A 15,226-nucleotide genomic window follows, 5' to 3' on the forward strand; every position below is an offset into this window, starting at 1 on the left:
AATTAACTTGTATCTACCCCAGCACTTAAAACAGTGACACACAGTAAGTGCTTAATATTAATAATAATAATAACATGGCTTTAAGATTCAGATTCATTCAGTTCATTCAATTGTATTTATTGAGCACTTACTGTGTATTTAGACTGAAGGTATACAGAGCAACTATTGCTATGAAACCTGGATCTACCTCAGATGTCACATCTGACATCAGTTTCACCTACATGCAACTCTTAGCATCAGAAGATTATTATTATTTTATTTAAGCACTTACTATGCGACAAGCACTGTTCTAAGTGCTATAGTAGATAGAAGCTTATCAGTTTGGACACAGTCCCTGTCTCACATGGGGTTCACAGTCTTGGTAGGAGGGAGTAGGATTTAATCCCCATTTTTACAGATAAGGAAACTGAAGCATAGTTAAATGACTTGCCCAAAGTCACACAGCAGACAAGTGGCAGAGCTGAGATTAAAACCCATATCCTCTAACATTCATATGTGATCATAAACAATGAAGTACTGGAACCCAATATGTCCAACCACATCGAAACAAAACTAGGCCTAGTGGATAGACCACAGGCCTGGGAGACAGAAGGACCTGGGTTCTAATCTGAACTCCCCCACTTGTCTGCTGTGTGAACTTGGGCAAGTCACACATCTCTGGGACTCAGTTACCTCATCTGTAAATTGGGGATTAAGACTGTGAGTCCCAGGTGAAACTTGGACTGTGTCCAACCTGATTAGTTTATACCTACCCCAGGGCTTAGAACAGTGCTTGACACTTAGTGAGCACTTAATAAATACCATCATTATTATTAGCTACATCTCATCACCACTTTGTTGGATAGAACATGTGAGGAGAATGGCTAATAGATGCATACCCAAATAACTGCCCTACGGTAAGGTGACATGGGGTCACTAAAAACAGAGGGGACAGAAGAAACTCTTTATATCACAGTGAAGCCTCAAAAAATGTGACTTAGCAGGGGACAGTTGGGAGTAAACAGAAGAAGGGTGAGTCCCTGGAAGATACCTGAAGATAGAGGTGGGGTGGGAAGGAAAAAAGGAGAGTAGGTAAAGAGGGAGGAAGGAGTGCAAGGAGAAAGGGGAAAAGGTTGAAGAAGAAAGGGTGTGGGGTGAGAGGAAGGGACAAGAAGGAGGAGGGGGAAGGGGGAAAGTGGAAGGCGAGGTAACGACAGAGATCAAACATGAATTTCCTCAAGGGCCACTTTTGCCTTCTCAACGTTCTCTCTGCAAGTCCACATTCTCCTCCTTTCCAGCTGTATATAAAGAGATCTTTCCTTCCTCAGGAATTCTCTTTTGACCATGTTAAGTTTGAGTTGTTGTTAGGTCACCCAAGAAGAGATGTCCTGAAAGCAGGAGGAAATGCAAGACTGTAGAGAAGGAGAGAGATGAGGGTTGGAGATATAGATTTGGGAATCATCTGCCTAGGCATAGTACTTGAAGCCATGGGAATGAATGATTTTTCCACGGGAGTAGGTGTAGATGGAGAATAGAAGGGGAACCAGAACTGAGCCTTGAGGCACTCCCACAGTTAGAGGGTGGGAGGCAGAGGAGGATCCCATGAAGGAGACTGAAAATGAGCAGCCAGAGAGATAAGAGGAGAACCAGGAGAGGATCGTGTCAGTGAAGCCAAGGTTGGATAATGTTTCCAGGAGAAGAGGGTGGTTGATAGTGAACAAGGCAGCTAAGAGGCCTAGGAGGATTAAGATGGAGTCAAAGGCATTGTATTTGACAAGAAGATCACTAGTGAACTTCGAGAGGGCGGTTTCTGTGGAGTAAAGGGGATGGAAGCCAAACTGGAGGGGGTCAAGGAGAGATACCCTTGGAGAGGAAGTAGAAAGGAAGAGAGACAGCAGGCATAGGCAACTCACTCAAGAAGTTTGGATCGGAATGTAGGAGGGAGATGGGGCAATGATAACTGGAGGGAACCATGGGGTCAAGGGAGGATTTTTTAGGATAGGGGAAGACATGAGCATGTTTGAAAGCACTGGGGAAAAAGCCACTGGAGTGTGAACAGTTGAAGATGGTCGTCGAGGAGGGAAGAAGGGAGGGGGCAAGCACTTTGATAAGGTGCGAAGGGAGATGAGGTCAGATGCGCAGATGGAGGGGGTAGATTTTTAGAGGAGGCAGGAGGTCTCCTCTTGACATACTGCTGGGAAATATGGGACAGTTGAAAATGGACAAAAGGAGGGAGGGACTGGAGGCAAGCCAGGCAGATTTTAGGGAGATCATGCCTGATCATTTTTATTTTCTCAATTAAGTACATGGTCAGATCACTGGGGAAAGGGACAGCGGGTTTGAGAAGGGAGTTAAATGTCTGAAACAACTGGCAATAGCAAACACATCTTTGCTATTGGCAAGTGAAATATTTTCAAAATCAATTTAAATATCAGTTTTCCAATTTATCTGACCAGTTCATAATAAAAATTTACCGAACAATTTTGCAAAAGGACCAAGTAGATATTATTTAAATTCTAGTGTGACAAACCCTTTTAATATAGTAAAAATCCCTCCTATTTTATCCCTCCTAGTACGGTATATACCGCCTAGTACAGTACTCAGTTTAGAAATTGCGGGGGAAGGGGTATTAGGAGCAGGATCTCTTCTGTGGAGGTCCCAGGCCGTTGATACCCCAAATCTGATGGAGTGGTTTCGTTGACACGATCTAGACACTGAATTCTGTAACCCCAACCTCTTCACCAGACCCTTTCTGATCTATCTGGGATTCCCTTGCTAGTCCCAGTTAGGCATGCCCATTCTGAATATGAGATACATATATACACACACACACACCATTTTTGCTTACCATGGCAAACACTTCTGAGAAGTGGCTGGCTTTCTGTGGCTGTGACCTGCTATTTCAAGCTAGTTGTCCGCTCATTCTCTACACCTGCAATTACTGCTTCTTACTGCTTCTATAACAGTGCTTCATTAGCATTACAGGAGGAAGCTATTGAAACTGTTTTAAGCTCACCCTACCCTACTATCTGCTCTCTTTGCTCACTATTCCCCAACTTGTTGCCTTCCCAAGGAAAGACTGTGAGTCCATTTCTAGATTGTGAGCCCGCTGTGGGCGGGGACTGTCTCTATTTGTTACTGAATTGTACTTTCCAAGTACTTAGTACAGTGCTCTGCACACAGTAAGTTCTCAATGAATACAGTTGAATGAATGAATGAAATCTTCAAACTCTACCTCATGCTCAACTCTCCTGCCTTCATCCCTTCACTCACCACTGTCCCCTCAGTTTGGAGCTCCCTCCCTCTCTAAATCCAACACCCACTCAGGGAGTTGGGATTTAGGAAATGCTATCAAAGGAGGTAGGTTTTTATAAGGACTTTGAAGGTGGGGAGGACCAAGAGTTGATGGATTTGAGGGGAGAGGGAATTCCAAGCAGTGGAGAGGTTGTACAGAATGGCTTGGAGACAGGAGAGTGGAGAGCGAGGCAAAGTTAGAAGTTTAGCTTCAGAGGAAGAAAGAATGTGAACTGGGGGTAGCAGAAAAGAGATGAGAGGTAAGAAGGAGAGAGCTGATACAGAGCCTTGAAGACAATAAGAAGGGTCTGTATGATTTGGAGAGAAATTGGGGAGAGGGGACATCAGGAAGCCCAAAGAAAGCAAGACTCAAGACGAATGTGCATAAATTTGGAATGGCAATAGTTTACATATAGCATTTTTAAGTGAAGATGTTCCCCAGGAAAGTACCAATGTCTAGTGTGACAATGGCTTGAGACTGTGATCCCCACGTAGGACAACCTTATTACCTTGTATCGTGGCTCAGTAGAAAGAGCCCAGGCTTGGGAGTCAGAGGTGATGGGTTCGAATCCAGGCTCTGCCACTTGTCAGCTGTGTGACTGTGGGCAAGTCACATAACTTCTCTGTGCCTCAGCGACCTCATCTGTAAAATGGGGATTAAGACTGTGAGCCTCACGTGGGACAATCTGATTACCCTGCATCTACCCCAGCTCTTAGAACAGTGCTCTGCACAAAGTAAGCGCTTAACAGATACCAACATTATTATTATTGTATCTACCCCAGAGCTTAGAACAGTGCTTGGCACATAGTAAGTGCTTAACAAATACCATAATTATTATTATTAGTGGAAAGAACACAAGCCTGGGAATCAGAGAACTTGAGTTCTAATTTTGACTTCATGATTTTAGGCAAGTCATTTCGCTTATCTGTGCCTCAGTGTCCTCATCTGTAAAATGAGGATAAAATATCTGTTCTTCCTCCCCTTCAGACCAAGAGCCCCACGCTGGACAGGGACTGTGTCCAACCGGACTATCTTGTACCTACCCCAGCACCCAGTATGATGCTTGATACATAATAAGTGCTTAACAAATACTGAAATTATTTTCATTATCTTGCTAAATAAAACAGAAGTTTCAGTGAGCAATTAAAATTTGGCATCTGATTTTAAACACGATGTACTCTATATAATGATTTGTCTATTATATCAAGGATCTCAAATCACTATATAAATATTAGCTGGCCCATCCCACTTGATGGGGACCAGGGGAGGAAAAGAGTGGCTAATACGCCTGGCGAGGGAACTCTGAATCTGTTCTTCAAGTAAGAACCTTATGCTGGATTCCTGGGGGTTACTATCTTCTCAGCCAATACTGCAACACAATGTCACAATAAAGTAAATAGTGCCCAAACGCACTGGAAATAAATTACTAGTGATTGCAGACTGTTTTTAATTGCACTCATTTTGCTGATGTTTCCTCCCCTGTCCCTCCCCTCAGTCCATCAACTTCTCTTAATTCTGTCTCTGAAAAAGAACTAATTTTTCTACCAAAATTATTCACCATTTGGGAACCATGGCATCCAGCAAGAAATCTAGTTGACCAAAGACTTTACCTCACAGGTCCTCTAGACTGTAAGCTCCTTATGGGGCAGGGAGCATGTCTACCAACTCGTTGCATTGTACTCCCTCAAGCACTTGGTACCATGCTCTGCACACAGTAAGCACTCAATAAATACCATTGATTGACAGGTGCCACCCAGAGCAGTATTATCTGCTACAAGAGGAAACATAGTGACTTGATCTACATGGGGGCAAACCCATCCATAGTTCAAAAAATAAAAATCCAAAATGACAGTGTTTCTTAATGGGTCAAGCACATTCTGTTCCCATTTCTTTCTAACCAATGGTATAAGTTGAAAATAATAATAATAATAATAATGATGGCATTTGTTAAGCGCTTACTATGTGCCAAGCACTGTTCTAAGCGCTGGGGTAGATACAGGGTAATCAGGGTGTCCCACATGGGGCTCACACTTTTAATCTCCATTTTACAGGCACAGAGAAGTTAAGTGACTTGCTCAAGGTCACACAGCAGACAAGTGGCAGAGGCGGGATTAGAACTCACGTCCTCTGACTCCCAAGCCCGGGCTCTTTCTACTAAGCCACGCTGCCCAGGCTCTAAGGAAAGCCAACAAACAGGACTCCCGAAGTAATTTTAACCACCACCACCACCCACCATCCCTGCTGTGAGCATCCGCTACCCAACTGGTCAGTTGTTGTCTGAAAAGGTCAAGGAGGGGAGGGTGTGTCTGAAGTCAGAGGTATGTTGGGACAGGGGAGAGGTTAAAAATGCTTGTTGTGACCTCCATTTGTGATCTTACACTGCAAAGCTGGAACCCTCCACCTTCAGCCCTGCTGATCCAGGGCACAGTTGGCAGCTGCTGCAGCAGCAAAAAAGACAAGTCATTTTAATTTACCCTTTGTCTTGACTTTTCTTCTTTGATAGTTAGCCACACAATAGGGAGGGAAGGACAGTTGACTTAGGGAAAATTTTGTCCGAGCTTGGTCCGATCCAAATTGGTGGCTCAACTCAGCCCTATGGTCTTGTGTCTTGTGAGACTCACTGGCTATAAACTCAGTTTGTATAAAGCTCTTAGGGTAGAACTTGGGTGAATCTGATGCTGCTGACACAAACCAAAATGAGATCAGGCCTGTGAGATGTGGGCCTACCCCAGAATAATAATAATAATGATGGTATTTGTTAAGCTCTTCCTATGTGCCAAACACCGTACTAAGCTCTGGGGTGGATAATAATAATACTAATAATTAATATAGTATTTGTTAAGCACTTACTATGTGCAAGCCCTGGACTAAACCCTGTGGCTGGATACAAGCAAATCAGGTTAGACATACTTCCTGTCCCACGTGAGGCTCACGGTCTCAATTCCCATTTTACAGATGAAGTAACTGAAGCTCAGAGAAGTGAAGTGACTTACCCAAATGCACACAGCAGGCATGTGGTGAAGCCAGGATTAGAACATGACCTTCTGACTCCCAGGCCTGTGCCATGCTGATCATATAGCTTCTCAAGCAGTTTTACCAGCAGCCTCTGGGGTAAGATTAGTTAGAATAAGAGAATGAAAAGGACAACGATCATGTTTCTTCTCCAAACATCTTGTCACAACGGTCAGACACAAAACTGGATGGCACATTGGCCAGGCCTCTAATGGTACTGCTTGTATTCATATGCTTTCATTGGTAAAGATTATGGTCTAGGAGAGCTGAGGTATTAAGTAGGAGGAGTTCATTGCATCCATGACTGCCGAGAGCATTGAAAATTACTTGGCCAAATGGATTTGGGTGGGGGGGCACAATGTTTGAAGGCTTTTTGCAAATTAGTCTATCAACTCTGAAATTTACTCCTCTTATACCACTTGGTAGGAACATTTAAAGATGAAACTAGCAGTTAAAATGTTCTCGGATTATCTTTGAATTTCAGTTATCTACACTCTTTGCCACCACTGGTAGGGATAATGAAGAGTTGGTTGTACAACCAACTTTCCTATAATGCAGGGGTTGCCTTCTTTTTAAAAAACCCCATTAAGGAATATTCACATGAAGAATGATAACCATAATAACTGAAAAATAATGTTAACTCCACCCTCTCTTCCACTCAGCAAAATTATTTCTCCATGTTTACTGACTCCTATGCCCATTGCCTGTGCCAGCTGTTTCAGACATTCAGCTCCCTCCTGAAACCCATCCTCCCTCCTCCTCCATCTCTTGCCTCTAATGACCTGGTCACATACTTTATCAATGAAATTAAAACCATAAGGCATGATTAACTAAAATCTCTCCTGATCCTCTCTAATCCCTCCCTGCTCCTACCCCTTCTTTGACTCTCCCACCTTTCCCTGCAGTATCTCAAGAGGAGACTTCCTGCCTCCTCTCAAAATCCACCCCCTTCCACCTGCACCTCCAACCCCATCCCTTCATACCTTATCAAAACACTTGCCACCTCCCTTCTTCCCTCCATGACCACTATTTTCAACCCTTCACTTTCCAGTGACTTCTTTCCCACTGCTTTCAAACATTCCCTATCCTAAAAAAAAACTCTCCCTTGACCCCAAGGCTCCTTCCAGTTATAACCCCATCTCCCTGCTACCATTCTTCTTCTGACTCCCTGAGTGAGTTGTCTTCAGTTCTGGGCCCCCTTCTATTCTTCATCTACACCCACTCCTTTGGAGAACTCATTCACTCCCAAGGCTTCAACTACCACCTCTATATGGGTGATACCCAAATCTACATCTCCAGCCCTGATCTCTCTCCCTCTCTCCAGGTTTGCATCTCCTCCTGCCCTCAGGACATCTCTATTTGGATGTCCCACTGACACCTCAAGCTTAAAATGTCCAAAACAGAACTCCTCATCTTCCCACCCAAACTCCGCTCCTCCCCCTGACTTTCCCATCATTGTAGATGGCACCACCATACTCCCTGTCTCACTAGTCCATAACCTTGGAATTATCTTGACTCATCTCTGTCATTTAACCCCACATAGTCAATCTGTCACTAAATTCTGTCAGTCCCACCTTCACAACATCGCTAAAATCCACCCATTCCTCTCCATCCAAACTGATACCATGTTAATACAATAATTCATCCTATCCTGCCTGGATCACTCTATCAGCCTCCTTGCTGACCTTCCAGCCTCCTGTCTCTCCCCACTCCAGTCCATACTTCACTCTGCTGCCCAGATCATTTTTCTACAAAACTGTTCAGTCCATGTTTCTCCACTCCTCAAGAACCTCCAGTGGTTGCCCATCTACCTCTACATCCAACAGAAACTCCTGTCCCTTGGCTTTGAAGCACTCAACAATCTTGCCCCATTCTATTTTACCTTCCTAATTTCCTACTATAACCCAGCATGCTCACTTGGCTCCTCAAATGCCAAGCTACTCACTGTACCTTAATCTCATCTATATCTCAATGCCAACCCCTCACCCACATCCTGCCACTGGCCCAGAACTTCCTCTCCCTTCATATCTGAGACCATCATTCTCTATGTTCAAACCCTTATTAAAATCACATCTCCTACAATAGCTTTTCCCCAATAAGCCCCCATTTCCCCTACTCCCTCCCCCTTCGGTGTCACCCTTGCAGTCAGATCTGTACGCCTTACTCACCCCTTCAGCCCCACAGTACTCACGTACACATCCATAATTTATTTTAATGCCTGTCTCCCCCTGTGGACTGTAAACTGTTTGTGGGCAAGGAATGGAATATGTCTACCAACTCTGATATATTATACTCTCCCAAGAGCTTAGTACAGTGGTCTGCACACCATAACTGCTCAATAAATACCACTGGTTGATCAGTAATAATTACTTTAGTATGGTTCTTTTATTGCCAAAGTATTCACACATCATTTCTACCCTCACAACAATCCTGTGAGGCAGAGTACCATGCCTGACCCATAAACAAACCCTTTCTTCCAATACCTCATCATCACACTGTATCCAAACAGGTTGGCATTGTCAGATAATGATCACTAATTCCCTACAGATATTCTAGTCAAAGTCCTTAATGGAAAAAAAAAGTTATGGTAAAATCGAGTGTGATTCTGAAGGCCAGGGGAAAATTAGCTTGAAGTGGAATCCAATTTTAAAAGCCAGATCATGTCCCATTTATTTTAGCGCAGTTACCTAGTTCCAATAAAACATTTCAAGTAAAAGGGTTGTGTGTGGATTTGTTATTAAATGGCTTATAACCACCAGGCTAATTGGATGAATCAAACAGCCATCTGTTTTAGCAGTTCAATCCCTCAGAGGAGAGGTGCTCTAAATATGTGAAATATAATGACAGAAAAAAAAATAGGGCAAGACTGCATGTTGAGACCTTGTTTGTGAAAAAGCAGCAATCATCACAATTAGACCAAGTATCATCACCCAAATCAAGATTAAAATTTTGAAAACAGTTTGCACTGTGGGTTCAGAACACATCCCCGCTTCCAACTTTTATTTTTTATAATTAACATCAAGCTCCCAGTGGATAGACCAATGTGTGAGAACCCTCCTCTTTTTTTCTGGTATCATTAAGCACATGAGGCAGCAATCATTATGATTGGTTTGCCCTGCGTGGTAGCACTTTACTAAGGCACTTCAATCCAAGTAACACATCAGCCATGCTGAGTGTATTTTCAAGCTCATCATGAGCTGCTATTTGCTTCTCCAGAGAGTGAGGGATCAGAGCTGGTGGCACACTGATGCCATGAAAGTCTGATGATGGCCAGCGTCCTTTAGTTGAACCCTCAGGAAGTTAACTTCTGCACCTTCCTGCCCTTAGGATGATCTAAGCCTTCATTCATTCATTCATTCATTCAATAGTATTTATTGAGCGCTTACTATGTGCAGAGCACTGTACTAAGCGCTTGGAATGAACAAGTCGGCAACAGATACAGTCCCTGCTGTTTGACGGGCTTACAGTCTAATCTCCCCACAGGCTTTTCTTGGGTTAAGAATCTTCATGATATCCTTTGCTGATCCCCACCCTCAACAGTGGCCAACAAGTTACTCTACTAGTTGAAGTAATGCCATTCATATTGATTGTCCTTCTATAGCAGACCAGGATGATGACTCTCTCAAATCAGGCTCGATGGCTGGAAAACCCCGTGAGCCTCCCTTTCCCTTTGATGATTTTGAGAACTTTTTTGATACTCCACCTACTCAATGAAGTGTTCACCAACAAATGCTGCCCTCAAGCCACCCTTCCTCATCCTCCCCAGCCCCCAAACAGAAACCACGTGTCCAGAACTCAAGCTTGGTTATGATTCAAAATATGTCTTTAGCTAACCTTTTAACTGTCACCCCTTGTTTTGTCCTTTTGTGTGCCCTGGTAAATTGTGGCCTATGATCCCAAAATTCAACCTGCTCTGATTAATATCCTGATTGGATGAGAGGAAGGGTGAGTACTTAGTACTGTTTGATGATAGCCTGCTGGGAGGCAACAGCAGCAGTGAGCAGTTTGGACTCATGGGCAACATTCAAGAATTAGGTAGCTCTTCTTGTGCCAAAACTTCTAACAGATTGGGAGTCAGAGTCAAAATTCATGCCAGGCCCTGGAAGGCAAACCAAAAGGTAGTATTGAAATACACACTAAGTGGAAGGATTGCACATTTGTCTTTTTGGACACAAGTGCACTGATTCACTGCCAATAAGGCACTCAGCCCATTGATCAGTGACCATCATCAACAACAGCATTTATTGAGCACTTTACTAAGTGGTAGAGGAACATACAATAGAAGTAAAAGATGCGGTTCCTGCCCTAGAGGAGCTTATAGTCTGCTGGAGACAAGCAGACTTAAACCATCAAATACTGTTTCAACAGGTGAGATGGCAAGAGAATTAATACAAATGATGAAAAAACACAACCACTTAAAATAGTTTCTTGAGTTCACACTGTGTAGAAGCAGTGTGGGCTAGTGGAGCAAGCATGGGCCTGGAAATCAGGGGACTTGAGTTCTAATCCCAGCTCTGCCACTTGCCTGCTGTGTGACCTTGGGCAAGTCACTTAACTTCTCTGTGCCTCAGTTTCCTCATCTGTAAAATGGGCATTCAGTACCATTCTCTCCTTTCCCCTTGGACTGTGAGCCCTATGTGAGACTGGGACTGTGTCCAACCTGATGATAATAATAATAATAATAATAATAATAATAATAATGAAGTTATTTGTTAAGCACTTGCTATGTACCAAGCACTGTTCCAAGTCCTGGGGTAGTTACAAGGTAATCAGGTTCTCCCACATGGGGCTCATAGTCTTAATCCCCATTTTACAGATGAGGTAACTGAGGCACAGAGAAGTTAAGTGACTTCCTGAAGTCACCCAGCTGACAAGTAGCAGAGACAGGATTAGAACCCACGACCTCTGACTCCCAAGCCCATGCTCTTTCCACTAGCAACGCTGCTTCTGATCTCATCTCTACCTCAGCACCTAGTAAATAGTAAGCACTTAAATGCCACAAGTATTATTAGTTCAAAGCTATACTGTTCTGTCCACTCAGCCAGGCCTGGCAACAGATAGACTCGTAGCCAATCTTTAATCAATTGAAAAACAAGAAAGACCCGATACTGCAGCAGGGCCTAGTTGCAAGAGCCCGGGCTTGGGAGTCAGAAGACGTGGGTTCTGATCCCAGCTCTGCCACTTGTCTGCTGTGTGACCCTAGGCAAGTCATTTAACTTCTCTGTGCCTCAGTTCCCTCATCTGTCAAATGGGGAGGAAGACTGTGTGCCCCATGTGGGACGGGGACTACGTCCAACCTAATTACTTTGTATCAATCCCAGTGCTTAGAACGATGCTTGGCACACAGTAAGCGCCTAGCGTACTGTGATTATTATAGTGGCGGTGGACCTTCTTCTGACTAAAAATCTCTCAGGAGGCTAAATTCTCTATCCACATGAAAATGGGCATAAAATGGAAGGAGCCTAGGGTGCAGTCTGCCACGGCTCCTGTCCCTCTTGGGGACTAGGGGTTCCTTCCCCCCGCCGCCCCCAGCGCACTCTGGTACTAGCGGCAGCGCCGGGCCCAGGGAAAGTGTCGCCCCCGCCAATCCACCAGCTGTCGTGCTTCATCATCCTCCACCGCAGCTGCTGCAGCCTCCCCTCTGTTACCCTCCCGGGGCCCAGGGACCGCTCCCGTTCCGCCGTCGGTAGGCAGGGATCCCCGTGAGCATTAAGAGGGGCGGCACTCGCCCTTCTCCAGATAAGGGGAGCTGCGGCTACCGCCGGCACCCCTGGACGGGGGCTGGTGCGGGAGACCCACCGCAATATGAAGAGGAAGGGGGGTGGGGGACCGCGGAGTCTCTCGCCGCTTCTGTTGCTTCCTCCCTCCACCCGGGCAACTTTGTATGTCCTGTGATTGCTCCCCCTTCTCCTGGTCCCCCTCCAGCCGCTGCCCCCCGGAGCCTGGATGGGGAGGCGGAGGGGAGTAAGGCCCGCGCGCCTTGGTCGCCAGCTTTCATAGAATAGTGGCCCGCAGCCGGTGCCACCACCCCGCCCCCTCTTAAAAACGGCCCAGGAAGTTGCTTTCAGATCTGGAGGGATCGCCCCCGCCTCTTCTCCCCCCCCCCAATCACCACCCTCGCTCCCTTCCCCTCCCGCCCTTCCACCTGCAGCCCTGGCGGCGCTCGGTCCGCAGCTCTCCGGCACGTAGGGGTGGGGGGCTAGGGGTAGGGTGACTGGAGGGGGGGAGAGATAAAGAGAGACTTAGAGAAAAGGCTCGGGGGGGGGGGGGCAGGATGGCAGCTTTAGGGCCTCCTCGGTTCTTGCCGCTGCTGCTTCTGGTGCTGTGCCCCGGCTCTACAGCCTCCAAACTCAACATCCCCAAAGTGCTGCTACCTTTCACGCGGGGAGCCCGCATCAACTTCACCCTGGAGGCCTCGGAGGGCTGCTACCGCTGGTAAGTGAGTCAGCCCCAGCCTCCCACCTCCCCTTTATTTCTGGAAGGGGGCGGGAGAGGGGAATGAGAATTCGGACGGGGAGGAGAGAAACGCTGCGGGATCGATCCCCCACCCCCTCCCTGATTTGCGGGTGGGGACTTCTTCTCCCCGGAGCCTGGGGGTGACTTCCACGAGGCTACAGGACGGGCGGAGGGGGAGGGGGACAGCGCGGCGCGCGAAGCCGCAGGGACCGCCCCTTTGGGCGGCCCGCTCATTCCCACTCCCTTTCCCGTGGGATCCGCGCGCGGCTCCCCGGTGGAGCAGGTGTGTCCCCCTCCCTCCTTCCTTGTAGGCCTTAGGGGTGATGAGGGGGTGGGAGCGGTGGCTTGGTCCCCGATCGGGGGCTGGGGTTGGAAAGGGGGACAGCGCATGGCGCCGGACTAGGAGAGGGAAGTATCCCCAGTACGGCGGCGGCCAGCTGTCCTTAACTGCTTGCCGAGGAGGGGGAAGAAGGGGATGGGGGGGCGATCACGTCGGAGAGCTCCCCGAGCCCCCGAGCTGGCCATCGGCAAGAGGAAGAAGGGGACGTTCGGAATGTCCTTGCCCCGGGCCAGCGGGGACCGAGGTGGCCTCCGCTACGCCCCGCGGTCCCTAGCAGCCATGCGCCCGCGGCGAGGGGGAGGAGAGGAGGAGGAGTCATTCCTCCTCTCTCTTCTCATTCTGGGAAACCCCCGGATCGACCGGGAAGAGGAGCTGGGATCCGCGGAGAAGGGGATGTACCCCCAGGTCGGGTGGCTTGAGGGATCCTCTTTCAAGGGATTCGAAGGGAAACCCCACCGAGGATGATACTGCCCCACACGTGCTCGGACGCCCGCCAAATTCTTCCTCCCTTTGCCATTCTGGGGTGATTGGTCGGGGTGCCCACCTCTGCATTAGGCACCTTGAAGTACCAGTGGCCCAATCTCGACTTTTGGAGCCCACAGTCTGATGGTGAGGGACACGAGGAGGAAAGTTTGAGGTGTCATGGATAAAAGCTTTTTGGTTTCTTTTTGTTAAAGACTAGTGTCCAGCAGAGGCCATAGGATCACACAGGCCCAAACCCCAGTTTTGTCCGAATTATCCAAATGTTTCCAGTGAAGCAGATTAAGTTTTGTAACTTCAGGATGATGACCTCAGATTTCCATTTGAACAGCAAGAGATGCAGTAATAATCATTATGGTATTTAAGTGCTTACTATGTATTAAGCATTGTTCTAAATGCTGAGGTAGATATGAGATCAGCACATTGGATGCAGTCCCTATTCCAGAGGGGGCTCACAGTCTAAGTAGGAGGGAGAACGGGTATTGGATCTGTATTTTGCAGATGAGGAAACCGAGGCCCAGAGAAGTGAAGTGACTTGCCCATGGTCACACAGCAGGCAAGTGGTAGTGCAGGGATTAGAACCCTGGTCCTCTTACTCTTAGGCCTGTTCTCTTTCCACTAGGCCACTCTGCTTCTCTGTTTAGTATTCCTTAACACAAGATACTGTAGCAGGCTGTGTTCATGAAGTGCGAGGTTTTTAAAGCAATTGTCAATTCAGGCAAATGAATGATGGGGTTTGAGGCCTGAAACATTTAGATTGTCTTTTTACCCTGATAGAACAAACTAAGCAGTTCAACTCTCCACTTAACAGTTTTAGGTTCATGCTTACTTTTTGCTCATTTTAGGGTAACTTGGTGAGCCGAGGTCTATATGATAAACTAGGGGCTATAGCTGTGCTTCTCAAGGGAAAAATGGGTCAATTTCCCTGCTTTTAATTTATGCACAGTCTACCTTGTTGATGGTGCATGATTGCCTTGGCTCTTGACTGCAACAGATGGGACCTCCATACCACCAATCAGGGACTTGGCTAGCAAACATGGGTGGGTGTTCTTGCATAGCCTCCATGATCATGGTGGTATTCCAATCCCCTTTGTAGTGTTTATGCTGGAGGAGCCTGGCAGGTGAACCTGCCAGCTAAGGTTGTATTTCTCTGGAGTTCGTCAGTGGGATATCTTGGGAAGATGGACTGGAGTATAGAAGTTCTATTAGTATAATGGGGAAACAGGCCTAGATGTTTTCTGATCATGGGAAGGAAACATGCTACATCCATGCCTGCTGTCACAGGGAGCATGTGTTTTAAAATATCACCAAGGACATAAATAATAATGTTGGTATTTGTTAAGCGCTTACTATGTGCCGAGCACTGTTCTAAGCGCTGGGGTAGACACAGGGGAATCAGGTTGTCCCACGTGGGGCTCACAGACTTAATCCTCATTTTACAGATGAGATAACTGAGGCACCGAGAAGTTAAGTGACTTGCCCAAAGTCACACAGCTGACAAGTGGCCGAGCCGGGATTCGAACCCATGATCTCTGACTCCAAAGCCCGTGCTCTTTCTCCTGAGCCACGTTTGGCAACCTCTGTACACTCATATGCTCCTATCTAAACCCTTGCTCTCTCTCACCCACTCTTTCGTCCTCTCAATCTGGCTATTTAAACAATTG

The 15,226-nt window shown here is 46.7% G+C and overlaps 1 protein-coding gene across 1 annotated transcript in view; it reads left to right on the top strand.

Moving 5' to 3' along the window:
• The first annotated feature begins 12,560 nt into the window (after positions 1–12,560).
• NUP210 (nucleoporin 210) overlaps positions 12,561–15,226 on the top strand; it is a 153,022-nt gene continuing 150,356 nt past the window's right edge. The window contains exon 1 of the mRNA XM_029050995.1: positions 12,561–12,721. Within this exon, the coding sequence (XP_028906828.1) occupies positions 12,561–12,721 (161 nt within the window). The remainder of the gene's footprint in view (positions 12,722–15,226) is intronic.

This window comes from Ornithorhynchus anatinus, chromosome X1 (assembly GCF_004115215.2).
Source record: "Ornithorhynchus anatinus isolate Pmale09 chromosome X1, mOrnAna1.pri.v4, whole genome shotgun sequence".
Lineage (NCBI taxonomy): Eukaryota > Metazoa > Chordata > Mammalia > Monotremata > Ornithorhynchidae > Ornithorhynchus > Ornithorhynchus anatinus.